At 48.4% G+C, this 27892-nt stretch overlaps 1 protein-coding gene across 7 annotated transcripts; it reads right to left on the reverse strand.

Moving 5' to 3' along the window:
• Positions 1 to 3140: 3140 nt before the first annotated feature.
• On the reverse strand, positions 3141 to 27488 carry TMEM275 (transmembrane protein 275). 7 transcript variants are annotated; one of them, XR_008237226.1, is made up of 6 exons: positions 27383 to 27488; positions 19043 to 23948; positions 18515 to 18708; positions 16042 to 16238; positions 15394 to 15568; positions 10315 to 12392 (listed from the first exon to the last, which is right to left on the reverse strand). XR_008237226.1 is itself a non-coding variant. In XM_052801816.1 (4 exons), the coding sequence occupies exon 4, from the start codon at positions 6879 to 6881 to the stop codon at positions 6333 to 6335; it is 549 nt and encodes a 182-aa protein (XP_052657776.1). In that variant the 5' UTR covers positions 6882 to 6972; positions 16042 to 16238; positions 18515 to 18708; positions 19043 to 27488; the 3' UTR covers positions 3141 to 6332. The 7 variants fall into 7 exon arrangements, 3 of the variants coding, with proteins under 3 accessions (XP_052657776.1, XP_052657777.1, XP_052657775.1); XR_008237227.1 differs by lacking the exon at positions 19043 to 23948; XR_008237224.1 differs by having other exon boundaries at positions 19043 to 27488.
• Between the last annotated feature and the right edge of the window lie 404 nt (positions 27489 to 27892).

Below are 27892 nucleotides of genomic sequence, written 5' to 3' on the forward strand. Positions count from 1 at the left end.
GTCCTCATGTGGAGACAGAGCCCAGCAAGATCTCATTTTAGGGTTGCCTGGAGAATTGAATAATAGAGCAATTCTCAAGTGTCTGGATCGGAAATTTCATCTGGAACCTGGGAAGTTTTTTCCTGGCAAAAGCATCATGAGAACCAGTGTCTTCTCAGGACAGGCCAATTTCAAGAAATCAGAATTTCCCGATTAATATGTGCTCCCTGGAAAAACTCCTGGGGACTCTTTCTATGCAAGGATGCCTTGAAAAACATAATCTGTCTTCCCAGGCCAGACACCCTCTGTGCTCTGAGAATTCAAAGCCATGTCAGCATGTGCAGGTCCCACAGAGAGAGACAGAGTGATTACAAGTAGCAGGAGATCTGCTGATGGGAACCGCAAAAACTCCTCTCCACAGACTTTGTAAATTAGACCGAACAAAGCCATGGAAACGAGCCTGTATGGAGCAATCCTCACTGACCAAGCCCGATGGTCCAGCTGTCTTCTGCAGCCTGATCGTTCACTGTGAGCCTGGATGAACAGTGGTCCCCTCCTCGCTGGAGCTCCCTTGGTCAGCAGTGGGGGCAGCTGGGACAGCAGAAGCCCCCAAACTGGCCACCACTGCATGGAGCCAGTCTCCAAGAGTTTTAAATTGATATTAAAATGAAAAAAAGTCAAGCTCCCAGCTTCCTTAGGAAGTGTGAGAGAGCAAACAGTGCAGGACAACGCCAGGGCAGATGCTCCATACCCTTGGTCCATCTAGAGGGGGGTGCTGCTGCAGAGGATGAGCATCTGCTGTGGCTTCACATCACCCTGGGGATATGGGCAGGGTGTTGCTCTGAGGCCACCCCAAAAAAAAGAGCTCTTTGGGGTCATCAGTCTGATAGCCAGGAGTTTTATAAAACAAATATACAAGCCTCTCCTACAGCATGTTGTAGTGGGGCAGCCAGCGGTGTCTGAGGGTCTCTCCCATGGCTGCTGAAAGCTCAGCTGAGCTGACAGCATCTGACAGTTGGAGAAAACCAGCCTTTCAGCCTCTAAGTTGAGCACATTTGTTATGGGCTCACTGGAGGCTAATGACATAAAAGCTCATTTTTTTTTCAACAGAGGGACTTTGCAAATGGAAATTTCACATTTTCATGGATATTTTTGCTCTTTCATGGATATTTTTTTTTTCCTCTTCGAGGACTTATCCAGGGAAAAATGCCCCATTTCTTGTACACAAGAGACCTGGAAGGTTTGTACCTTTGCTGTGGGCTTGTGAGTCCTGCAAAAGAATGGCAGTTCATGAGCATTCATGGAGCTACTGAGCCAAAATCAGAGCGATAGGCCAGAGAGGGAGGTGAGGGCTCTGGAGGAAGGGTGAGCATTTCACAGGAGAGAAGGATGGAAGGCGTCAGCTGGCTCAGCCTAATGAAAGGGAAGCTCTAGGAAATCTGCAACAAATCTAAAACGTTTCAGGGATGCAAATTTCCAGGCGGCAAAAAGGTATCTTGGTTAAAAGCCATTGTTGGTACAAGGATAAAAGGAAATAAACTAGCCACAAATAAATTTGGGCTGGGAATTAGAAAAAGCTAATCACATTTAATGTAATGTTTCTGTTTTATTCTTCCAGATGGAGAGAGAAGCTTATGGTCCAGGTTAGTGCTGGGCAGCTGCCATGGCAGGAATGCTACAGGCTGCAAGTCCAGGAGGGCAGCAGTGGATGCTCAGCAAACCTTCCTCTGTGCTTTTCTCTCTGGTCTCACTTTTAAAAAAGAAAAACCCTTCCAGGGAGTTCTTCCTAATGGCCAAAAAACATCCTTTCTGAAGGGAGCAGGTTTTCATTTTACACACATTGTCAGTGGAGCCTTCTTAGCCAGCTCATTTCCCAGGTCTTTAACCAGGCAGCCTGCCTGGAATGGAAAGATTTCCTCTCGTCTCAAATCACTTGGCTGCACATGGGAGAGAAGCCCTTTGACGAAGTAAATTTGCAAGGCTCTCAAATCCTCTTTATTCTTGCTGTGCTATCCCTCCTTGACTCATCTCCAAGAGACCGTGTTGGGCTAAGCCCAGAAGGAGCACGGAAAGGTGATGGCACCAATCCTAGACACACACAAACACACACAGATACAGCTTCCACCCCTTCCCCGCGCCATAAATTAAACATCATCTATACCCAGGACCGGGGAGGATCAGCTACAATAATCCAGTCCAGTCCTCTGTCAGCAGAGAGTTTGAATTCAGAACAGCCCACAGTCCTCACCCACTCTAGCCCACAAACCTGCTCCTCCCATGTCCCTAATAAACTGGAAGCCCACAATTCACATCTGGCCTTTGAGGTGCACATCTGGGGGTTAACACACACATGCAGAAAAAAAGGCTGAATTGGGCTATTCTTGTGTTAGCCAAAGCAATGATAGTGGGAGTCCGTGGTGGCAGTAGTGTCTGGGCAACCAGGGCTTCAAGGAGCAATGGCATTCAAGAGGCAACATGAACTCTTAGGGATGCATTTTCCTTGCAGCTAGTTGCGCTGGCTAGAAAATAAAGTGCGAGAGTGGGGAGCACGAGGTAAAATGAATACAGACAGCCTTGGGGCACACACAGTCCCAGGGTAAGGGAGGAGGTGGTTGGTAGAGTGAAAGAGCAGGCGGGCCAAATGCTTACTGAGTGCAATTATTTTAATGGGTCTGTCTTTTCCAAATTCCACATTGCACACACATAAATAGTAATTTAAAAAAAGACTCACATCAGAAATGCTGACTGGGAGAACAAGAAACCCTCCCTGTCTCCTGCTACACAAGGAGGCACAAGATTCACAACAACATCAGTAACAGTCGATCACGGAGGCGGACAGACAGGCAGACATGGAAATCCCGAAAGACAGAAAAAGGCAAAAGCAGGGCATTCATGCTTCGGAAGGCAGCAGATGTTCCCATGCCCACCTTGCTCTGCAGGCAGGCGGTTGGAGTCACGGCTTGGCGTACAGACCCTCCACGCCAGCGGATCAGCATCTCACTGGTCCTACACCTCTGCTTGCCCAGGTGCCATCTCTGTTGGTTGTTGTCTCTTGGGTCCCAAGGGCATCAACTCCCAGAGCAACACCGGCTTTATGGCAATCTGCACATGCAGCACAGGATGCGCTAGGTCGCGGGGCTGTGTCAGGGTTCCCTCACAACGCAAGTGTGAACCACGCTAAACTCCTAGTCGGCTCTCAAGGTCCTGCTTCTGCCCCTGTTCCTGCCCAAGGGGCCTTTGCCTTCGACTCGTATGGGATCTGCCATTGTATTACCCATCACTGGTAACATCTCATGGTGCAGCTGCAATAAGGAGGGATTCCAGCACGCACACTGCAGACTTGGTTTTCAAGCCTTCAGCGAGTAGAGAAAGGAGTTGTATGGTTACCACCTGACTTTACCATTTTTTGACTCCAAGTACTCAAAGTGCTGCAGTAACCATACTCATGTGGGCAATGCCTCTAAAGGACTTCCAGTCTGTTGTGTGCTATTCCAAAAGGCTGGCGAGCCAGCAAGCTGGGAATCAAACCTATATCAGCAAGCTATTCTGTTTAATTGCTACAGCAATCACCGGCAGGAAAAAATCAGGGGAGCCATTTGTTCAGTACAGCAGTTCCTGTGTGCTGAAGGGCAGCCAGTGCTGGATGCAGAGCTCACCCATGAAAATGAGCTCTAAAGGAAATCGTGCAGAGATCGGACCATACAGACTCATCCACCTTCAAGCAATCTCCAGACTCAGGTGTCCTAATACCAAACCTGATGCTTGGCAATGTGTTCATCTTTAAAGCAGCTTTAAGTGGAGTTGGGAGCAGGTATTTTCCCTCTCGCACAGGCAGGGAGCTGAGCAGTAGCACAATTAAATGATTTGTCCAGGACCTGGAGGCTGTACCAAAGACTTGAACCCACATTTTCCCAGGCTCACACAAACATCCTTCTCCCAAGCCTGCTTCTGCTTCTCCTAGCCAGTAGACCAACCCTGCTAAAATCACAGACGTAATTCCTTGACGTAGAAGGAGCTGTTCAAGGCAGCAAACACTTAGAGCACTCAAGGAGGACCTACATCAAGACAGAGCGTTTGGTTACCTCTCATGAAGGAATGAAATCGAACCTCAGCCTACCTGAGCTCATGAAGGGGCCATCAGCTGCACAGCAGCTCCCCAAAGCAACTAGGACACCTTCTGCATGGACTGTACTCCATGTGCCATCACTTAACCCAGCACACCAGCCATAAGGCTCTCAGGGCCTGGCCATGCAGAGGTCTGCTGGTGGCCCAGGGGAGCCTTGGCCATGTCACAACCTCTCCCTCTCCTCCAGCATTTCCCTTTCAGTCCTCCTGCCTCTCCATATACCCATTTCTGCTGGCTAATGCCTCAGGGCTGTGTTGTCCTCAGCCTAGAGAACCACTGATGCTGGGTTGAATGGGAAGCATTACCTCCCTCTGGCTACAAGAGATGTGAAGTACCATAAGAAGGAGATGACTGAAGGAAATGTGACAAAGGCCCCAGAAAACCTGAGTGGTGGGGCGGCGTGGACTGTTTGCTGGCTCTTCTAATCTGGCAAACTTAGGGCATCAAAGGGAATTAGTAGGGTACAGGATGAAAATAAGCCAAGGATAGAGAACTTTATGGCCTCTCATTAAACTGTGCAACTCCCTGCTGCAGGATCACAAATGATGAAAGTTGATAGACATTCAAGGCGCAAATGGAATATTTCATGAAGAAAAAATCCATTCAGGGCTACTAAATGCAGGCACCACTTCCAGCTCAGGAAGCTCCTAAGCAATAGTGCATTGGAGGCTGGGAGAACATTTTGGGCAAGCAACATCCTGGTTTTTCCCTGTCTTTACACTCTTCTCCAGACCTTCCTCTTGGCCTTGTCAGAAATGGGATGCTGGGCTAGCTGGTCCCTTGGAATGTTCTGGTATGGTCACTCTTGTGTCCATATGACTTCCTAGTCACTCAAAGTCCCAAAAGCCCCATTTCAAAGATAGGAATTCCATAAACAGAGGACCTACGCAGCTGTTCATACTCAAAACCCACTCTCCTGCTGCTGCCTCTCCACAGCTGTTGCACAGCTGTCCTTCCCCACACTGGTCCCATATGTCATAAAACATGTGAACAGCCTCTACAGAAGTCAGAGCAAAGGCCCATTAGGACAGCACCGTCTTCCCAGCCAGCATCGCACAGGGAAGAACACAAAGCCTTTGCAGCAATAATCCATCAGATCAGAGTCTTTCTGAGGCAGAGGTGGTGTCTTTGCATTGAACAGCTCTTGAGAAATTCTCTTCTGGACACTCATCCCATTGCTTTGCAAGCCCACGAGCACATTGAGCAGCCGGTTTCCTGCAGCAAGGAGATCCACTCCCGACTGCCCACTCTATGTAATGGATCTCACAGCCACTTCAGGGAAGGAGAGACAGTCACCATCTTCCAGCACAGGTATACTGAAGCCCATACAGTTACCTGCCCCTTGTCCCAAGCTGATGTGTATCCCAGGCCAGCCTTCCACAAAAAGATGGAAAGGAAGCTGCCTAGCATTCAGTACATAATCATTGCCCAAATATTTCATTTTCAGGCTCCTGCCAATCTCTGGTTACTCCAAGAGCTTGTCCCCAAGGATTCAGCCTGGCTGACCTTCCGAGAAACGTACTGCACCAAGCAGCACAGCTGAAGCCCAAACTGATTAAAACAAGAGGAAAATACCAGTGTTAATTGTGATCCTTGTGATTCATTGTCTCTTATAATGGGTGGTAAAGTCACTCCAATGAAGGCAAGACAGAGCAAGGATTTCAAGGGAGGGGAGATTGTTTCACACTGCTTTTTCAATAGCAAACACATAGCTTTGTCCCCACTGCCAAAAAGCCTGGCACTAAAAATGCTGACATCTTCTTGTGACTGAGTGGCAGCAAGCTGTAATTTACTGCATTCCTGCTTCTTTTATGTTCAAGAATTGCTTCACTACTGGGAAGAAAGAGCTGTCATTTGTCAGCCCCGTGTAGCCCCTCTTTCCAGCCATCACACTTCCACGTTATGCTAGACAAATTAATTAATTCCCCTCTTCCTATCTGCTCCCCCAAAAAGCTGGTGTAGTCCCAAGAACTGAGAGTCATCCTTTCACAGCAATAGCATTATCAATTCTCTTTCTAAAGCCATGTAATGGGCATGTTCCTTTCAGCAAAAATCCGGAATTTTTCTGCTGTTGCATCTACCTTCCTTAAAGAGGTGACAGAGACCTGTCTGTCTGCTGGCTTTTCGCAAGCACCTTCCCCACACCTCTGACCGATGGTACATCACGGATTTTCCAGCCCACCCATTGCAGTGCCTGGCTGGCTGCTAACAAAAGCTCTGCCTGGCTTTAGGATGCGGCCAGGTCCCTGGGCAAGTTGAGCTGTATCGCCTCTCCTCCTGTCGTGTACTTGGCCACCGGCCCATTGCCTTCCATGGTGAAGAGCTTGCAAGTCTTCGCGTTCTCGTGAACCGGTGTGGACTTTTTTGAGGAGATGGGTGAATTTGTGGGGCTCAGCTGAACAGCGGTGGTATCCTGCACCGTGTGCTCACTAGTTTCAATTTCAAAGGCTGTGTTGCCAGGTTTGATGAGCCCAGTGTTGGAACCTGGTTTGGATTTCCTGGCCCCGTGAGCTGGCGGCCTCCGGCTGCAGATGCAGCAGGCACCGAAGAATGTGAAGGCCACCACCAGCAAGATGGGTCCAATGATGATGGGAGGGTTGTTCACAGGGAGGAAGGTCCCAAAGGCAAATGCTCCCACTAAAGTGATGTTGATCCCTGCCAGCATGATGCAAAGTCCACAAGCGCAGCAGAGAGCAGGGGAGGGGAGGCCCTGAGGTCGTGTCTTTTTCTGGATGGGTTTCTGGGATAAAGAGGCGCTGCTCTTTTCACTGAACATGTTGAGATGAGTCTCAGAGCTCACTTCAGTCCTCACAGGGTGTACACTGTATTGAGAAGGCTAGCTCTGGTATCCTGCTGCCTTGAAATCCCTGGAGAGGAACAGAAAAGCATGCAGCTGTTAGAGCAATGAACCAAAGGCACCTTTCCACCACCATTCATGGTGAGCAGCATCTTCTCCGGGTTTGCTGGTACCAACAACTAAGTACAAATCCAAGCCTGCTTCCTCCCTCTACTCCATCCACCCTTCCCTTAAAATACAGGTTATTCAGGACAGGCAATATATCCTGCTGCCCATTTGGGCAGTAGCTGGCCTCACAGTGTTTATCATCACCCACACAACACCTGCCCAAAATAACAACAGACCCCAGCACTTCTCTGAACATCCCTCACTGCAATGTGAGTGCAATATATTCTTGGATGGGTAAAGGTCCCAAATTGTAACAGAAAGTGGGACTCTTTGCTCCACATCTCAGTTGTCCAGCAATTGAAACTAGTCATCCAGGTTGCCTTTCTAGCCAGTGGAGAATAAAAGGTCCCAGAAGATGATCCAGAACATCCCCAAAAGATGTCCACAATGGAGGGCTGAGCTGACTGCAGAGGGAACCTTGGCGGTGGCTTGAGCAGTTAACAGTCAGATGCTCAGTGCGATAAATTCCATTCACAGATACTGAATGACTTGCTGTCAGTCATAGAAGTCTGTGATAAAATGGAGCAAGCGTGGGTGTTTTGCCTGCTGGACCATGCTTTCTACCATGCATCACACCATGTTCGATGTGATCACAGGAGATCCCGTAGAAGGGGGCAGGGAAGCTTGTTTCCCTCAGCAAATCTAAACCCAAACTTGTACAAGGTTTGTGCACAAGCAACATAGGCTCCTGGATGGAGGCTCATGGAAACTGAGATAATGAAGCTGGAAAAGACCCTGTGTGGGGATCTGCCTAGGACCCAAGGCAGGAACACATAGCTCTGACTGACAACAGCAGCTTCTCCATGGAGGAGATTAGTGGATGTGATGAGAGTTGGCTTTGTGTTCACTGTACTTTGCTGGGAAGCCAAATTGCCAGAAGCCAAATTGCCAGCAGTTCGCTGGTGATGCCTGTGATTTTACAGGCAGGAGAGCATTTCTCTTCCCAGCCTGACTGCAAACAGTAGCGGTCTGCTCTCTCCTACTCCCCTGCCTGGCTCCCTAGCTTCTGCCCTCCTCTGCTGTCAAATCACTTTCAAAAGGGTTGCCAAGGTAAAACTGATACCACACAGGTTTTCTACTGCAAGAGCCAAGAATCGCTGTTGTGCTATTAACACTCCACAGCCACTAAATTAAAAAAAAACAAACCATCACCCTGAAATATGCCAGTGGGACCAGCCGGGCATTTTCAACATATTTCCTAGGTTATAAAATTTTCCCACACCTCCAGCTGAGGCAAAGCTCTCTGCTGCTCTATCCAGTGTCATATCTCGTTTCCTTGGCTTGGGCTTTTGTTTAGACCTGAATGAAGTGCAGCAGTGAACTTTCAGTGAAGTTCCTATGCAGTGAGACATCAGCTGGAGCTGTGTCTCGGATGAGCGATTTAGGATCCTTAAAGACAGGATTAAATCCTTCCTCATCTGGGGATGCCTGACTGGAGAGGAGTCTCTCTGCAAGCAAAGATTTTTCAGGAGAACTGGGAGCGTGCAAGAGAGAAAGGGCATTTTCTTCATTAGCCAGGCTAACATACACGCATTGGCCTTTTGTTCTGTCTGGGAACCCTGGCACACTGTTGTGATCTGAAGCCCTGATTCTGCCTCCTTCACCAGCCTTGGACCAGCAGCAAGATAGCTTCTGGTTAAAGACACACATACACACAGACTGTTCTCAGACCAGCTCTTAGGGATGCCAGTCTGAATCTTTGGCACACAGAGGCTGCAGACCCCTGAGTGTGGCTCTTCCCCTTGGTTTGCCCTACATCCTCCCACTGAAAAGTGCTTGGCAGGGAACTGTGTTGCTCCTTGTGGTTAAATCATATCACAGATTCACTCCACCAGGTTTCTCCCTCCTGACTCCTTAGCACTCACCTGCTTCCACCCTGCAAGAATTCTCCCTCCTGGGAGAGCTGGGCGGCTATCACAGCTGCTGGGCTCCAGCAGGATGCACAAACAAGCTGGCTGCCTCTGCTCCTAGGCAAGGCAGAGACCAGAGGTCATGCTCCCACTGAGATTTTCACGAGGAGATTCAACCTGTTGCCCATCACATCTGTCAGTGGTCACCTGTAGTCACTCCGAAGAGACCATGCTGTTTCTGGCTGCTTTCAAGGCTGCAGCGATGTCACCCAGCCTGGTCCCTGGTAGCTCATTTTCTCTGCCTGGCAATTTTTGTTCATCGTTACAGCTTCATGAGAGTAGGGGGTTAAGCTTGGGCAAAATCCTCACTGGACCTCCCCAGGCTGTAACAGGGGAGGAGGGGGACAAGAGGGCTTGTTCAAGCACCATTGGCTACAATAAATCAGGGCAGCTCATCCAAGCACAGCTCACCCCAGCAGGTAAAAGAGAACTACAGATCCACTCTGGAACGATAAATGACATGAGAGAATGACCCAGCTGAGCTCAGGGTGGGTACAGTCACCACCAGCTTCCCAGGCATTCATGGCCACTTCCCAGAAGGAGAGGGGACCACATCTACAGTACAGAAATAGGGATGTGGCACATAGGGACAGAGACCTCTCACCCTGCAGCTTAACTGGAAGAGGCACCGGCTGCTCCTTGGGCCAGCCTAGGACAGGCAGACAGCTCCCAGGTTGTACCAAGGGACTGGTCAGGCAACGACAGCTACCTGCCTCCTGGCAAGTGAAGAGGGAAGAAAGCAAGTTTGCAAATAGACCACTGTGGCTAAAGCAGTGATGAGGAGCTTGTCAGGAGTCCCATCCCGTTGGACTGGGTGTCTGGGAACGCTCTTAGGTGGGGAATAAAAGCACCTGGGAGTGACTGAGGGAGCAAGCCATCAAACCTGCTGAGGTGGTGTCAAAGAAAAGCATAGGGAGCCAAATCTGGCTCATTCACATTATGTATATGGAGATACACTCAGAACCATGGGACAGAGCTAGCTGGAGTGGTCAAAAATAGAGCCAGGGTTGAGATCTCATTTCAACCGTGTGAGTAATTCTGGGGCTTGTCACACCCTTTCTATAGCTGCACCGTAAAGGTTCTGACCATGCTATGTCCAAGACAAAACTTCTTTCCCGTCCTCTTTGCTTGGAGCACCTATATGGGATAACGGACCTTTCCTAGCAGAAAGCAATGGAGTCATTGGAGAATCTAAGGGGAACCCTGCCTGGAGTGGGGATCTCTCCCATCAGCCTGGGGACAGAAGTCCTTGGAAGACAGCACCATCACAGGGCTAGGACATGACCTGCACACACACCACAGGATAACCAACAGTACATAGAAGACAGCATGTTTGGACTGGGAACATTTAGAAAGTAGATCACTGTTTACTCTTGTCTTGATCTCCATATAAAACATCAGGGATTATACACGGGGGATTCCTGTTGGAAAACCAGATGAAATGGGGATGAAAAGCCAGCAGAGCAGTGAAGGATAAAGCAAAAAACAAACCAAAGCCACAGAATGCCTTATACCATCCTCTGCCTGATAAGACCCTGCAACAACACAAAGTCCATCTTTATTCTGATTGCCATATACAACAGAAGCATCTTCATTGTCCTGTCATCTCCTGGAGCACAGGCTGATGCTGTGGGGAGAAGGGTCACTCTCCATCTGCTTTGCAGTCACAAGAACTCACTGATGTGGGTCAGCTCCCACTGCTGACTTGCCTGTGAATATCCAGCAGCTTTTACCTTCCACTTCAGCCAAGTTAATGGGTTCAAAATTGACCAACTTTCTAGCCAAATTATCCTGTCCAAAATGACCAACTTTTGTTCCATCAGGAGTGGAAAAAGTTCTCTTTGGGCTCTCTGTGTGAAACAGGTCTTTTCCTTATCTGTTAGAGTCTAGGTTTCTTCTCCAAACAACATTTCAGCTTGAAATGCATTACTGCTGAGCACTGCTATGCAAAAACAGCTGCATATCCAAGCTAGAGTGATGGAAATCCAGAGGCTATAGTGATTTCTTCCAGGGGAATATCCATCCCTCCCTATATTCTCAGGGGGACAAAGAGACTTTCATTCGTAGCTCTGAGAGTTCCTAGAGCTCGAAGGGCATACGGAGATAGTCAGCCAGCATTTTAGGAGCATCATTTAAAGCCGTACCAGCAGCACCAGCAACACGCACAGCTAAGCGTGCTTCCCTCTTAGTTGTGGCAAGGGGGATCGAGCTGTCATCCTACCACACTGTCTCACCGCAGCAGCACAGCCAAAATATTTGACAGACCCCAGATGAGTCTCCTTTCTAGAGGTGTGACGGCACAGTGAAATAATGACAGTGATCAGCAAACAGAAATTGCAGGCAGACAGCTATAACCACCCCCCGCACACAGACAGACTCACGAACACACACGCAGGCACCCTTTTAGCTATCAGGAGAAGCGGAAGACTTTTTCCCCGGGCAAAGTGCTGGGAAACTCTCCGGCAGGGCAGAGAGAGCCTCGGTGTCTGGAAGGGGAGGACACTTACCTGGGCTGGAGCGTGGAGCCGGGGAAGGCGATGGAGAGAGCGGGTGCCCCGGGTCTCCCCTTCACCCTTCAGTCGGGGATGACAAAGCCGTGGCTAGTCCCAGCAGGGCCGGGGCTACAAGCCCAGCTGAGCGCTCGGAGGAGAAGGATCTCACATGCCTCCTCCCCTCTCTTCACCGAGCTCGGGAAACTTTGCTCGGGTGCCAGGCGAGCCCCGGGCAGTCCCCGGGAGAGCTCAGCAAGCTCTCTGCGAGCTTGGCCGCCTTCTCCCCACTTTCCTCCTTCCCTTCGGAGGATGATGTCCTTCTCCTTAGGCAGAAGGGAGTTCAGACGCAGCATCGCTGCCCCGCCGCATCTTCTCCTGCCTCCTCCTCCTCCAGCCCCCGGTCCCCCGCAAGGCTCACACCCCCCCCCTCCCGTCCTCCCGTCCTCTCACCCTCTCCCCGCTCTTTTTCTTCTTCCTTTTCTACTTCAAGGCTGCAGCTCTCTCCCCCTTCGGCTGACAGAGGTGCCCTGAGCAGAACAGCCCCCTTTTTTCCCCGCACTACCCGGGGAGAGGAAAAACCCCGGACCGCGGCTCCGCCGAGGGGCAGCCCCAGCCCCAGCCCCGGTCCGGCCCCCCCCGGCGGTCCCCGGGGCGGAGAACAAAGCGCGGGGAGAGGAGGGGAAAAAAACCACCGCCAAATGCCAAGCAGTAAAATGCAGGCTCCCCGCTTGCTGCAGACAGGCAGGGAGCTCTTAAACGCGAGAGGTTTGAGACGCACGTTACGAATTGAAATAAATAAATAAGTACAACCGGTGCCCGGGTGCCTTTGGATCCTGGAGGGATGCAGGATGCTGGGCGGTCGGCAGTAAGGGGTGCTGAGACAGGACCTCCCACAGGTGGAAACGTTCAGGGTGTGGGAGCTGGCAAATCCAAAAAACCGTCCTCAGATTCAAAACTAATGTTTTAACGTGGCAAGCAGATCTCAGGTACGCTTAAAGGGACTTGCTCTAAAAACATGCCTGATGCTAGACCCTGTTGCAAGCATAGCCGAGATCTTAGCTCCCATATTAAGAAGCCAATCACTGCTTCCAGAGTCGGTGACCACAGGAAACAAGGCAAACCGCAAGTTATGCACTGGGTAGAGTATAGGTAATCCTTCTGCAGCTTAAGCGGTGCCGACACTGACATGCCCTCATCTGCTCTCCATGCCCACACTGCTATGACTAGCCTGGATGCTGCCAGTGACAACTGAACAGAGGCTATCCTCCAGCTTATTGCAGAAGAATCCTATACGAATCAGGCTGGAGCTGACTGAACATGAATCATGCTCCCCTCTTTTTTAAATGATTGCTTTCATGATCTCGAGAGAGAGAGAAGGAGAAAGGTAACGTAGAGATGGAGAAAAACAAAGGTCAAAGAGAGAAATTGCTGAAGGGGAATGAACACTTACTTCTCTCTATTCTCCAGGCACTACTCCAGCCTCAGTATTCTTAACACAGCAGCATCCTCTACTGCATCGTATTGCATTTCACCTTACAGGCCATCCTAGAAACTCAGGGAAAAACGAGCTACCAGAAAAGTGATGGGAGAGTGCACGATGGAAGATTTTCTGGAGAAAATCTCCACGTGGCACATCTGAGAGAGACAGTTCCACACGCGGCAGAACCAGTGTTTAGTGTTTGCTGACTGTTGCTGGGTAGAAACTGGAGTGGCTGAACTCATTCTTGGTGTGGCTCCATAGAGCTCAGGGGAAAGAGCCCTATAAGCCGTGTTTATTTAGGAACCGTGGCTGTCAGAGGGAAAGAGACCACCAGGGTCATTGATTCGAGTCCCCTGCTATCATGTTGTATAATAGCATTCATAAAGTGCTCAAGCTCCAAAGGGGGCTAATTAATACCAAATGACCTGTGAGCTGTTCCATAATTGCACAAGGCAGCGATGAAGAAGGCTGCGCCTGCTTCAGGTTGGGTGTTGCATGACTCTCCATCGCACTTTCTGCTTCATGGTCTATAAACCCAATAAAAAGACTTTACTGAAACATTACATATTTAGGGCTCCACTGAAGCAATAATTCTGAGTTTCGCATATGTGGCCCTGACAACCTGGCAGACTGCATTCACATGATTAAAACAACTGCTAATTCAAGAACCAAAATTAAAGGCTAGATTTCCCACTGGTATAAATCAGAGCAGACTCATTGCCTTGGAGAGCTTTGATAGCTCATGAGCATTCATGATTTGCCGAGGGGGTTTTGCCAGACTGATGGTTCCTAATTTCAGACTTGCCAGGTACTAGGAAGCCCTGCCTTATTTAGAGGCAAGATCCCCACCCTCATCTGACTAGAAATGATATTCCTCTGGGAGAAGCTGTTTGTTCCCAGCTTCTGCTGGGACATAGCTTAAGTCAGAAATTCCTGAATGAGAGGCAAAATTGCCTGCCTGCTTTTTCCCATTGCCAGTTCCTGACTCTGGTTTACATTACTAAGAAATCTAGCTCAAGCACTCTTGTAACCACAAAGGCTGGGTTTCAGTGTCACCACCTCCTGGTCTGAAGCAGGTCTGGATGGTGACTACTACATGTGAAGCCCTTAGATATCACACTGGTTTGGGGGGGGGGGGGTTCTCTCTGCAAGAATAACTGGAAAAGGTGGGAAGTGTAAGGACAATCCATGCTTTCACAGAGGTTTAAAAGGATTTTGGTTGGGACTAACACTAGAGTGAAAGTGCACGAGCAGCAGCCATGCTTACGGGAACAGCAGCATGCCAACAGCCCAATTCCTCAGCAGGACAGGACCAAAGAGCAGCAGCCTGTGATGCTGCCCGCTGAACCATATCCATCACGCAAGGAGCGTGTGGGAGACAGAGAATGCCTGGGAGTTTATGGTCCAATAAGATCATTAGACAAAGGTCACTGCAGAAACGTCCCCCTGCAGATTACCACGAGGTCTCCAGAACTGGCATCTCTCTGTGCATTTACATTTTAATTGCCTCTTAAGGGAAGGAACCACCAGACTGAATCTGCTGTTGCTCCAAACCAATTCTAACTGCCACCACATCTGTCTGAAAGTTTGCACTAGGGCAGTATCCAGCTCTGTGCTCTGTGCTGTCTCTGACAATTCAGAAGAGGGCAAGGCCAATTTCTGCAGCAATGTTTACCTGCCTATAACAACAAGTACAGAAAGAAGGAGGTAAAAAGGAAATTAATATTTGTCATTCCTAGAGGCAGCTGTGAAATTACTGTGAAGGAGATTTAAGTCCACGAAGGAGACACCTCCTTGTACAGTGTGTAATTAAAATCACAGGACTCTGCCGTGGAGAACAACAGTATTAATGTGCTCAGACCCAGAATACAGACACAACTGGACCTGTCAAACACAACAGACCAGCTGCAGCTTCTGGTTCACAATGTCCCTATGTTTCTGATCACTGGGAATGGCCTGAGGGGGAAAGCTTGCTCTAGGTTTGCCACAGTCCTTATAATCTAAGCCTCTGCTATTGACAGCTGTTGAGGCAGAGTAATAGGTAAAGTAGATTTTTTTTTTACCTTGTCCCATATGACTGTTCTCATGTCAGGGATGAAGCTTTTGTTGTTTCTGAAGATAGACCAAAAATGGCTTTTCTGATCAGAGAGACTTGGCAGCCACACTTCATGCCTAGTTCCCCTCAGGACAACTGCAATATCCAATATATTCACTGCATCTCAGCAGGGATGGTTCCTACTTTTACTCTGTTCTTCCTGGGAATTTTCTCATCATGCACAGCACTGTCTTCATGACCTAAAGCATCTGGGCCAGCTGTTCCCAGATTTGTTAGCAGATGCTCCCATCCCCATGCCTGCTCATGCCGTACACCAAACCCCTTCAGAGCAGGGGTCAATTAACCCCCAATTAACAATTTTAGCTGAAGACTGTAGACAGAATACCTGTATTTCCTCATCAGATTGCATCTCCTCAGGGTGCTGGCAGCTTCTCACCACGTGCCTGTAAAGCACTGAAGCCACCAAGCCCCTCCATTCAAAGAGCTGTGACCTGACATGGACCCAGCCTCTCCTGCATGATCCACTCATGCCAAGACTCCCGCACACGGTCTTGAGGAAGCTGAATTCAGAACAGGACACTGCTGGGAGAAAGACTGAGAAAGGTATAAAGAGTTGTCTTCATGCCACACTGCCTGGGATTTGGGCCCTGGACAGAACAGGGGTCTCAGCTAGGCTGTCAGCGTGTACCATCAGCCTGGCTTCCAGCATCATAAAAGCTTTGCCTCTACCCTCTGATTAGATGATCTACTTCCATAGCACCTTTGTGGATTGGTTGGGGTTTTTTAAATAATCTAGAGATCATTTTTCCCCCTTCATACAGACAAAAAATAAGGCTTCCAGATGTTCAAACAAGTTTTTCCTTCCTATGACACCCTCTGAAAATACTGACCTGAAGAAAGTTAGCAGACAGGAAACATCTATGCAAGTGGCTGTCCTGTTACACAAACAGTACAGTAATTTTTTATGAAGCTTTCTCAAACAGAAGGAAATCAGCAGGTCAGTTATCAGCAAGGGGCAAATATTTTTAATTACCTTGCAGGGAGGATTATGTCTCCTGTGTTTAATTCTCATAGCTTCCCACTGGCAAACTAATTAGCAAGCATCTTCACTGGAAGAGCAGGCCTGAAGTTATGTGGCTTTATTCACCCAGGAGGCAAACACCCAGTTCATTCTCCTCTGTCACATTGTGGTCCTCTCTGCTAGCCAGATCAGACCAAAGGATAGTTGATCTGGAGGAGACAAAAACACATAGTGTGCCCATCAGCAACTCTACCTCAAGATTTCAAATGCAGTTCATCAAAGACCTCGGTGTTACATCTTCTTTAAAAGAAGTGCTGGTAGAGATTTTAGTTAAAGGGCTGTCGGCTCCTCATAAACTGAAATCACAGTATGCAATATATATTATACTTTATACACTGTATGTCACATATTATAATATTTTTTCTTAACTTCCCCTTCTTCCCCAGGAAGAATACACAGATACATCTGATCTGCCTTTGAGCTGCCAAGGTAATTAACAGCCTTGGTGGGATAGGAGTCATGAAAGTGAGGTCCTGAGCCAGCAGAGCACTTAAATACGTGCTTTTTCTAGGTATTGACCTATTGACTTCAGTGGGACTACTCACAAGCCTTAAGTAAGTATGTACTTTCTATGGTCAGTAGCTTCACCAGATAAAGCAGAGGTAACACCACAAGAAACAGTGATGTGCATGGGAACAGTCAGGCCCCATACATGAAACATCACATGAACAAGGAACTGCCCTTCCAAGAGCATTTAAGTTCTTTTGTTGGGAGTATGTCTTAAGTGAATTTAAGGACATTTCTGAGGACGGGATTTAGGTGGCGTCACAAACCAGCAGTGGTGAACTGGGCTTTTGATCATGAAGAAGACCAGAAATGATGGAATGTGAAAGAAAAAAATAACCAAATGTCGTGTCTTCTCTGAACCCAATTCTGGTGGCTGAGCCCAAATCACAAGAAAGAGGACAGCCATCTGTGCCGCCTTCTGACATGGGGTAACATCCCACATCAGTTTAGTCTAGGGAACCAAATCCACCAAATGGTCCACTGGCCTGCCCACAGTGTCTTCCTGTCCATCCAGCCACTCAAGTATCCCCTTGAGCAAGGTACTGTTGCCCAGTTGAGCCACGGGCAATATCAGAGGCTGACTGCAAGCATGCTCTCAGGTGCCTCAGGTGCAAATATGTTCATTTCACTCATCCTCATGGGGAAAAGTGCCCACATGGTGATTTAGACCCTCAAAGCCTATTTCTCAGTGGAGGCAGGCTAAGCTAGTTACTGTGGGTAAAACGATGGATTATAGCTTTCCACATCTTGGTAATTTCACCATTTTCCACAGTGTCCCCATTCAACCTGGACATGGAGACCAAAATCCCTTTGGAACAGATCTTTGTGAGCCAGCAGGAAGAGACTTAATTTGTGCCTGTTATATCCACCTGATGGTCAACTTGTAGCGTGCCAGATCACAAGAGATACTAATTACCAACAGCATAAATCACATTACTCTAGCCAGTTTGGATTCCTGGAAAATCTAGCTTTGAGGAATGACAGACTCAATATTATCAACAGATGGTGCTTCTGTCTGAAGAGGAGACATGTCCTTGATCAGTTCGTCACTGCTTAGGGCACTGACGCTCTTGTTTCTCACCCAACAGACTTCAGCCACGGGTTGAGGCTTTACATGGCAACACACAGTCTACAAGGATGATTAAGACCTGGAAATACAGGCAGTGCTGAAAAGCAATGTCAAAGTGATGTAGTTCATGTCCCTTCAAAATACCTAACACCTTGGACACAGGTGTGATCTCTTGAAAGTTTTTGTGGCTTGCAAAAGCTCTTGGGCCCTTCATGGCTCCATCTGCAGTACAACAGTAGAACACTTCCCAAGGTGAGTCCCTAACTCTTCAGAGCAGCAAAATAAGTGAGACTTAAGTGAAAATTAAAGATCAGAATTGGGAGTCCTTATTTGTCCTTATGTGAAGGTCTGGAAACCTTTTCAGTGGGTATCCGATCTCCTCAACTGCAGGATGCATAAAAACCCAGACTGTTTGGATCCTTCTGTGGTTTAGCCAGACCCCACATAACTTCATGAAAGTTGTTGCAGTGACTTCAGTGAGCTGTGAACAAGGTCTGTAGGATGCTGCCGTGTGAATATTTACCCTCTGGTAGAGAGCAGATGTCTGCAGCCTCCATATGGGATATCAAGTTATAACATGGCAAAGCACAGCTCATTAATTACATCCTTAAATGAAGTGATTATAAGGTCATCACGTCAAACATTGCCTAGCATCATTGTGCCTGCACAAGTTTTATTTTACACAGAGCCTGGGGAAGCATCTGTTTAAAACACTTGACTCCAACTCATTAGCTCTGCTGCAAAGCCTCTCTCCTAATACGCTTAATCTTTCTGCCTCTCACTTCCTACACCACCCTCCCAGCATCATCACCAAACACAGTGAACAGGTTCTCCTCTCCCTCAAAGTACCTGCTGTCAGGATGAATTCAGCTCTCAGACACCATAGAGCAGAAGTGCTGTGTTTGTCTATAGCAGACAGAGACATGCACACACCCCACACCAGACCCCATAACTACCCACGGGTCCATAGGGAGCAACTGCTTCTCACAGGTTTGAGATGAGCTGCATGTGGTAGACATCTTTTTGCCTTCAAGAGCAGGATCCTGAGGAGGAAAAAATCCCATGATAATTGTGTGCCGTGAAAACTATGGCAGCTCATACATGATTAGTTCAGCAGCCTTTGGAATAAGATCGTCAGCAGAAAGCAGTAGTGTGGTCATATAACCTTTGCAGAGTTTTATTTACAGTAGTTGAAGAGAAAGGAGAAGAACCCCAAGTCAAACAAGTTTCACCTCCAGCCAAGAGCAGCCACCAGTGTTTGCTGTCAAGACAACCAAATCTTTTCTTTTAAGCAACTGGCACAAAACAGAGACTCCTACTTCCCCATGCCATTCACAGACTGATGTGATCCATAGACCAGTGAATGAGGAACCGTACCTCTCTTCTGCAGCGCACACCATTTCAGAGCTGCCAGCAGGTGTTGGTGTAGGTGAGTTCAGAGCAGTAGGATCTAGGTGAGCACCTCCAGCCTGTAACTCTGCTGGCAGACACAATGAAGTCTCACTCGTCTGCTACAGCTGGGTGGGCAACTGTTGGGGCAGGACAGGAGCTACAGAAGGGCACCTTTCTGTAGACAGGTTTTAGTGCTATTTCATTTTAGAAGTCACTGAAATTGCACTATTTCCCTTTCCCCATCCCACACACAGACAGTGCAGATACAGGGAAAAGCTGCCTCGACCATGGGTGAGACCCTGCTAACTCCTCCAGCGAGGAGACTGATTAAGACCAGGTAAGAATTAAGCACGGGACTCTCAGCTATCATCACTACCAGGATAATGTGAAATTCTGATTAAATCTCACATCCTCTGTAGCAAAACTTGTAGAGCTGAGAAATCATAAAGCGTCATTAGAAGCAGTTGTTGGTTTACAGGAGCACTTTTCCAGTACCACAGATGTGGGCAAAGCCAGACACCCCTTCCCTCACCACCTTTCAATATGCTTTTTGTGAGACTCACATTTCACCCCTTCTACAGAGATCAGGGACCAAAGGTGCTACATAAACACATGGATGTAAGGGACTTCTGTCTCAAAGAGGACAGAGGAATGGTAATACACACATTCGGCAGAGTGGGAAACTGAGGCACAGAGACTATGTCAAGGTGAGGCCCATCCCAAGACTATGGTCCAGCCTTGCCTCCCCCAGCCTGGGAGGCAACGGGGAGAGGCTTTCCAGGGTTTGTGCATCACCCGGAGACACAGCACAACTGCAAAGATGCTGTGAGCATACCACCCCACTGCCCAGGGGACCGGCAGCCATCAGCTGAGCACTCAGTCTCTCTAAGGTCTGCAGAAGCTAAGGGTTTCTCTCTTTTTCCCACGAAATCATTTGCAAAAAGAGAGTAAGGCCACTTAACCTGCCTGTGTGAGGAGTCACTGCTTGCCTCTTCCTTAGGCAACAGAAGCGGTGCCTAGAATTATTCACTACTATTTTAAGCAAATAGGAAAAAAACAGTCTGTGTATCCAACATCCTGAAGATCAAACTGTGCAATAAACAGAGCAGCAGCTCAGGCTGAGGGTAAGAAACAGAGGCTGGGAGAAAAAGCCTGGCCAGCGCTGATTTGACCGGGAGAGGCGGTTAGTGCTACAGCAAACTGCTGGGGAAAGATCTGCAGGACCTAATGAAGCCAAGGAGGATTTGCAACCATTTTCTCATGCCCAGCAAGTGAGAGACTGCCCCCAAAATATTGCAATGTGTTTGGATATAGGATGAATTCACCAGCTGTTTTCTGAAAAGCCTGGGATGCTGCAAACATGATTAAGGAAGAGAAAGAAAAATAAAAATAAATAAACCTAACAACTGGAAAGATCTTGGATGAGTGTTTCTGTGACTGTTTGAAAGGATTAAAATGGTCTCCTCCAAACACAAGGTTCCCCCTCACCTTTCACATGTGCTCTTTAATTGATCATTACTTTCTCTAAAAAAGGGCAGGCGGTTACCAGGGGGTATGGAGGCATTCTCCCAGCTTTCTGGTCAGACGAGGACTGAACTTTCCCTACCTCCTCAGAGAAAGGGATGGGGATCAGAGCTTCTGCTTACCATTCATTTGGAATTCTGACCTGCTGCTAATTACACTCCCCGGCCATGCAGTCTCCGCCCAGCCAGCGGAGAATTTAACTCCAGAGAAGAAACCCACTTCTTAATGACTGTCGCTGGATTCTCTGCAGATTTGATTTTCTCAGCTCATCTCGGGATCTGGGAAAGATGTTCACAAGTGATGAGCCCATGGCATAACCTCTCACCAGCCACCAGCTCAGCTGCAGCCGCCGACTATGCACGCTCCCATCCCCTTCCAATTATGAACTGAACTGTGTTAGCAGCACCACACAGCAACTTTACCGTGTGATCAGAGCAGGCTGGGAGCATACACAGAGCCAGCTCTAGAGATTCAGCTAACAGGGGCACCTCATTAAGTACCTTGGGGAGAGCTTTCAGCTAATGTGTTTTCCTTTGAACTCAAGATGGGCCTGGAGCATTCACACCGCTGAAAGGAGCCCACTCACAACCGCTAACTCATTAAGTGCAGTAACTCAATGACTTGCCATATGTGATGGTCTCTAAATAATTAAGCGTGTCCCTTATCACTCCTTGCTGCTCCCTCAGCAAGTTTTCTAGCCGTCACCTTGCTGTCATCTTACCTCCAATGAAATTATTGGGGATACTTCTTGTAAGTGCCCCCAGCCTTCCGCCTCTGCTACCCCAGCTGTCAGGCTGCCTACGGGAGAAGCCGGCACTCCTTTGGAAGGGAAGCAGCTCATCAGCCGGTCTCCAGCATTTTCTCCAGGGCCTACATCCTCCTTACAAGCTCCACGTTATTGAGGGCACCACATCTTCTCTGCCTCCAGGGTTTTACCACCAGCTCGCCCATGAGGAAGCTGATCCCTTACCTATGCCATGGTACTGAATTGCCCTCGAAGAGGGACTCCATCGCTGCACTGCAGGACTGCCACTGAAACCGGCGGCAGTGCCAGCATCATCCCTCTGCTCACGGCATCCCTGGGCGCAGGAGGTTCACAGCCTCAGCTGGGTGTTTGTCACGTTTAACCCCATTTTGTAAAGGCTGGAGGCAAATGCTCCCCCATCCCTATCTCACCCAGGAGAAATCTACTGTTGGCTCCTCTGCGTGTTCGAATGGATGCAATTTGATGCTGGGTGGATTGAAAGGGCACTTGTACTTCCCTGTGAGATTTTCTGCTCGATGCTGGGCCCCATGCAACACCTACTCATCTCAGTGGGAAATGGTATATGCTTCACAGAAAGAGCAAGAAGCCAAAGTACTGAGTATGTGTGTTTCTCATACAGTTCTGTGTGCAACTGCAGCTTATTCCTGACTCAATAACATGGTGATTCCAGCTTCTGGAGAGACGGATTAAATCAATGATTAATTTAAAGTAATTTATACCTTTTAGCCATTCAAGCATGTTTCCCAGGCCTGAGACCTGCAAGCCGTGCTGGATCAATGCCTGGAAATCTATGAGTATTATTTCAGGTGTAACTATTTATCCCCTGTAGCACAGCAACGTCCTACCGCTAAGGAAACAGTTCACCCCTTGGCTCAGCCAGAGTGCTGTTTTCTGGCATTTTGGGTCCAGTTTACTTCTTTGCTCCCTCCAGGGATCACCCAGAGGGTCTGGGGATGCACAAGTGCAGTATGCAGAGAAATGTTTTTCTCATCTAACTTACCCCTGTGGCTCCTCCATAGCTGCTCCTGTACAGCCTTAGCCCACTCTCGACAGGGAGCCAAGGACCAGTGCCCTCGAGGTCCACAGCTCCCCGCAGGCAAACACTCAAGAGGCTCCTGGAGCAGCCCAGAGGACAACAGCCAGTTTGCAAACTCGAGCCTTCCCTGTGTTTATCATGCAACATAGTTTTGGTTGTTTTTTTCCTGACCAGGAGATTTTGCTCAGCTCCTGGCGATTACCACAGCACCCATGAGACAGGACAGGGATTCCTGCACCGGGCAGGCACTGAGAAAAGGTTGTTGTGACTTAGGAAATGAGGAGATGTGCCCTTTTCTTCCTACCTCTGCCCCAACTCCCACGTGGTACCTTCGGTATGACACAGTCTCTCTGCACCTTGCTCACCCCTTCTGCAAAACATGGTTCATTATATTCTGAGCATCTGGGTCTCCCTGGCTCATCTGTTCAGCCATAAACTCTCCTGCTCTGCACCTTGCTCCAAGTCTCCAGCCATCTGAATGACCAGAGAAATAGAAATAGCAGCAGAGGGACTGAGTTGACAATGACCCAGTTTTATAGGCAACATAAAGTTGACTCTAATACTCTTGAGTGGCAGAAGTGTCTGTGTGGGGAGGGAGTAGCAGAAGACTTGACTGCAGGAGAAATAAAAATAAAAAAATTTAATGCAATAAAACCTCCCCAGATAGCGCTTGACTGGCTAGTTATATCACAAGTGGCGTATTTGTTAGAAAGCATTAATAAAACCCGCAGTATAATCCAGGAGGATTCATAGGAAACATTACACAGGAATTTATGGGTTTGCTGCAAAGTTTTATGCTCTCAGTACTGAGGCTCAGTTCCAGAAGACAGACTCGGGGGTGGGCTGGAAGCTCTCCCTGCTCTCCAAAACAGGCAGGAGGAGAAAACTGGGGCAAGAGAAGCAACTTTTGGAGTGGCAAGAATCTCTGTGGGACTTAGCATTACGCCAGTAAGGTATCAGAGCATCTGAATTGGCTGCTGGTCCCTCCAAGGCAGAGGGAATTGCCCCACACATTGCTGCAGAGACCCCATGCCCATTAATTCAGGTTTTGATCTGGCCTTTTCATTTGCCAGAGCAGAAGCCAAATGGACATTTGATTTTAGCCCTCCCAACCGTACCCCCAGTCCTTGCAAGAGCAGGAGGCAGGACGGAGGAAGGGCAAGAGCAGGACACAGCCCAGAGCGGAGGTGAACAGAGAAACAAGAGCAGAGCGGGGAGATGCACAAAGACACACACATGAACAGCACCATGTAAGCCTCACTCCTGAAAGAAACCTGGCCAAAAAATAATTAAGACCTATTCAGGTCCTAGCCAGCTGGACCCAGCAATAGGTACATGCATCTGCCCAGGCATTTCAGAGTGCTGCTTCTGCGGTACCGCAACTACGGATCTGTAGCGATGAACAGCCAGGGTCAGATTTACTGTGCTGGGGATGAGGAGTGGGAGAGGTGATGCTCCAAGCCTCCTCCTCACTGTGGAGTGAGCAGTGGTCACGCAGGTGCCTGCCCACACCGCAGCTGCATCCAGCCCTGCGAGGCATCCAGCTGAGATCACTCTGCAGCAAGCTGGAGGGAAGGGAAGGAAGTCAATGTAAAGGATGGAGAAAAATAGCAGCCTCTTACGGAGTCAGCCAAGAATTACATACCCTGATCTCTCAGAGAAATTGCCAGCAACCACCTTTTCCACTTGTTATCATTCCTTTTCCGTTTGCTTTTAATTTGCTCAACCTATAATTTGTTAAACAGGCTGCCCAGAAGGTTTCATCTCAGAGCTGACTATTATGCAGGTGCTGCTTTTAGCCTGGAGCAGAGAGAAACGTATCAACACCAAGACTGGGGATACAGCCAGGAAAGCTGGTGATTTCACTGAGAAAATACTAAACATAAATTGTGTCCTGCTTCCGTCCTGTAACACTTTGAGCTCCTTGCAACAGCGGCATTAAAAATCACAATGCAATCAGGACATTACACAGACCAAAGATGAAACACCACAGGAACAATGCAGGGACATAGATCACACGGGGGACCCACTTAGGAACCCAGAAGGACCAACCCACATCAAAGAGTCCCAATTTTTCAAGGCAGGGAGCTGTCTCTCTGCTCTGCATTTGCAGTGCAGCACCAGATATCGCGGTTCCTTGAGCGGCGATGTGAGTAGCAGAACTAGGCAGAGCTGATCAGAAGTCTTTCAAACCCTTGATTCACCAAGAAAACCAAAACATCTCAGGTTCCGCGCATCTAAGCCGATTTTCTTGCAAAGATTGGATATCTGCTTTCCTCCTAGACTGACCAAGGACTAGCACCATGTCCCATGGCCTGCTGACATATGGATTAAGCAGGGCTGAGCTCCCAGCTTTGCAGAAGAGACCTTGGAGCCCTGGGATGGCTACAGAGATCCCACAGAGCCTGGAGCCCATGGCAGTGTGCTGGGCCAGAGCCACCGATCCCCAAAGCCTCCTGCAGCTACTAAAGGAAAACAGAGCCGGGGCAAATCCCACTGACGTCCCCGAGCAGCTACCAGGCCTGACAACATCTAGCTCACACAAAAACATGACTCTAAACCGAAGTCTTCTATCCTGCAGACAAATTGGATCTTTCAGCCTGCTTTAGACACTCAAGGACAGCTACAATCCCCAAATATAAATAACAATATTTGGCTGCTTAGATGTTTTGTGATGGGAGGAAAGTGGCATGACTTAGACCAGAACAGCCTTCAGTTCATTTGGAAAAGGAACCCACAATAAGGTATCGGCTTCTGACACCTGCTGAAGCCTTATTTGCCCTGCCAAGCGCTTGTGGACACCCAGCAAATGTTGTGGGTTAGACACCTGGTGCCTGAGGGCAATTCCTTCAGGAGTGAAGGACACAGACTGACTTCAAGACAGTTTGCAAAATGACGCCAATCTCCCACTTTCCCCGTCGTCTTTTGCTTCCTGTGAAATTCCCTTGGATAGGCAGCACCACTGCCAGGCAAGCTGTATTTCAGACCCTTCTCAAAACATTCTCTCTAGCTATTTCTGATGCTTTTTGGAGTGGAGCCCCGCGGCTCCAGCACTGCAGGCTCCAACCCCCATACCGGGTTAATGTCCCTGGTCCTGCTGCATGAGGCACTTATGCAGGTCTTCTAGGTCCAGCTGAGGACAAATACTGATACTAGTATGTCAGAAACAATTTCTGTCAAACAACACACTGTTCAGCTCACCCACAGAAACCCACAGAACCCACAGAAAACAGAGGAGTAAAAGCAACACGTGGTCCGTCTGCAAGCCCTTTACCCAAACCAGGCTCCTGTAATGTTCCTATAGCCCAGGTACTGTCAGGTGCAATCCCCAGCGCCCAGCACCCTGCAGATGTGTGAAAAACGCTCTTTGTCTACACTTCTCCCTGATTTTCAATGACCCAAGATAATTTTGTGGCCAGAAGTTTCCATCAGCTCCAGCCAGAGCAACCCCTTTGATTGTAGGTGCAGGGATAGGGAAGACAGTTCTGGCGTTAAACAAGACCATTCACCCCAGAACAGCATCCCACCCTGTCCTGCCAGACCTGAGCGCTCTCAGAGGCTCATCGCCCTTTTGTCCTAGCATGGTTTCCTCCTTTCTTCCCCACCTACAACCTCCTTTAACCCAGCACAGGTCTCCTACCTCTGCTTCACACCTAGTCACCACCATCCTGGGCCTCCGGGGCTGCAAGAACAGAGCGAGGCTGCCTGGGGAAATGTGCCGTTAGGGTGGGGAAGACTTTGTGACTGTTTTTGGTGAAGATCTGGCGCTAGAAAGCAGAAGAAGATGTAAACGGGTATTCATCACTTGCTGTGCTCGACCGTTTGGTCACTGATTCAGAAGGCAGGAACTCTTCCCAAGATTGCAGCTGACACATCCCACCTGGAAAGCTCTGACTTTGCAAGTGATTATTTCAGGATGAAGAGGAGCTGCTGTTTCTCTCTGTAAGTCTTGTGAGAGCAGTGTGACCCAGAGCTCTTCACCCACTCTCCTCCTGTTTACATCCGTCAGAGGAAGAAAACATCAGCTCTCTGAGGCCAGACAACTTCCACTCAGGTTTCACCACCAACTAATTATTACAAAGAGGTAGGAAATAGAAACCAGCCTGGGATCATACCAGACGCGAGGCTAGGAAAATTCTCAAGTTCATCTTCTGTGGTTAAGCTGCCTATCACAAGCTGAACAAGAAAGATGATTAAAGATAGTTGTTATTGCAGTTTAGAGCCAACAGAAACAGCTTGTACTGGGAAGTGCAACACATTGTGCCTGAGAAAGTCCACTGTAAGCATTAGATTACATTTGCTCAGAAAGTATCAGGCTGAAAGATGGAAAGACTCAAATCTTTGGGCCACCAAACAGCAGCAAAACAAAGAGAAAGCTGAATGTCATTCGAAATGGGGAAGATTAGGCAGACAGATAGGGAGTGTGGCTGCACTAAGATAGTCTCTTAGACACTGCTAAAACAGTGCTGCTGTAGCAGGTGAAGCAAGGGGCCGCAGCAGTGAGGGATGACATGTAGGATAACAAAAATATCTTGCTACCTGCTCCCTTGCTTCTGATGAGCAAGGCCAGCATCTGCGTCCCACATTCAGGTCTTGCAAGCCCTCTGGGGTGGGCATGACCACTGTGGTCAGTGCAACTGCATCTACTCTTTGGGACAGGATCGAGCCCATACAAAAGATGCTGACAGGCTGCTCAGATGTGCCACAAGGGAAATCCTCCTGGTCCTTTTTCACATATTGAGATGAAGTGGCTTGCGTTAGATCACAGCACAAGGCTTTAGTAGGGCTGAGGACTAAAACTGCTCTTTTTCCAACCATTCTCCCTCACCCATATCATGCTGATAAAGTCTTTGTCCTCATTTTCTCTCTCTGTAGTAAACCATATACCAACTGAGCCTGGATCTATCTGGATCTGCAGCTTGTAAAGACACATAACAGTTATTGCATCTAATAACATACAAAAATACATGTACTGATCCTATTAATGTACCAAGCTCACCTTGGGGCAGCAGGAAAGTTTTTTCAAAGCCTTGTCCAGTCCCAAAATCTATGATTTCCACTCTTCTTCCTTAAGGCACAAGCTGGGATGCAGCTGGAAGGTTTTCTTAATCTAGTGAGACAAAGATGCAACACCAATACCAAGGTCAGGTGCTGAAGACAGCAGGCAAACACAAGCATTGCTGACCTGCACACAGCACACACACCTTCCTTCCTGCATCAGGTTTTGCTGCTTTTAAAAATAACATTTTACTAAAGGGAGATTTTATTTGGGGTTTTACTAGAACTGGCCCCTCCACTTCTTCTACCTTTTGCATTAAGTATCATGATGCTCAAAGCAGAACAGGATGTGGTTCTGTAATAGCTTATAAGCCTCCCAGCCAGTTTGGGAGGCAGGTTGTGTTCATACAAGTTTTTAAGAAAGTAGGCTCCTAAGCAGAGAGGGAGAAACGCTCTTGCTGAAGAAAGGGCAACAGTTGGCTACTGTCAAGTGAATCTAGATAGAAAATGA

This window comes from Harpia harpyja, chromosome 11 (assembly GCF_026419915.1).
Source record: "Harpia harpyja isolate bHarHar1 chromosome 11, bHarHar1 primary haplotype, whole genome shotgun sequence".
In the NCBI taxonomy this organism is placed as follows: Eukaryota; Metazoa; Chordata; class Aves; order Accipitriformes; family Accipitridae; genus Harpia; species Harpia harpyja.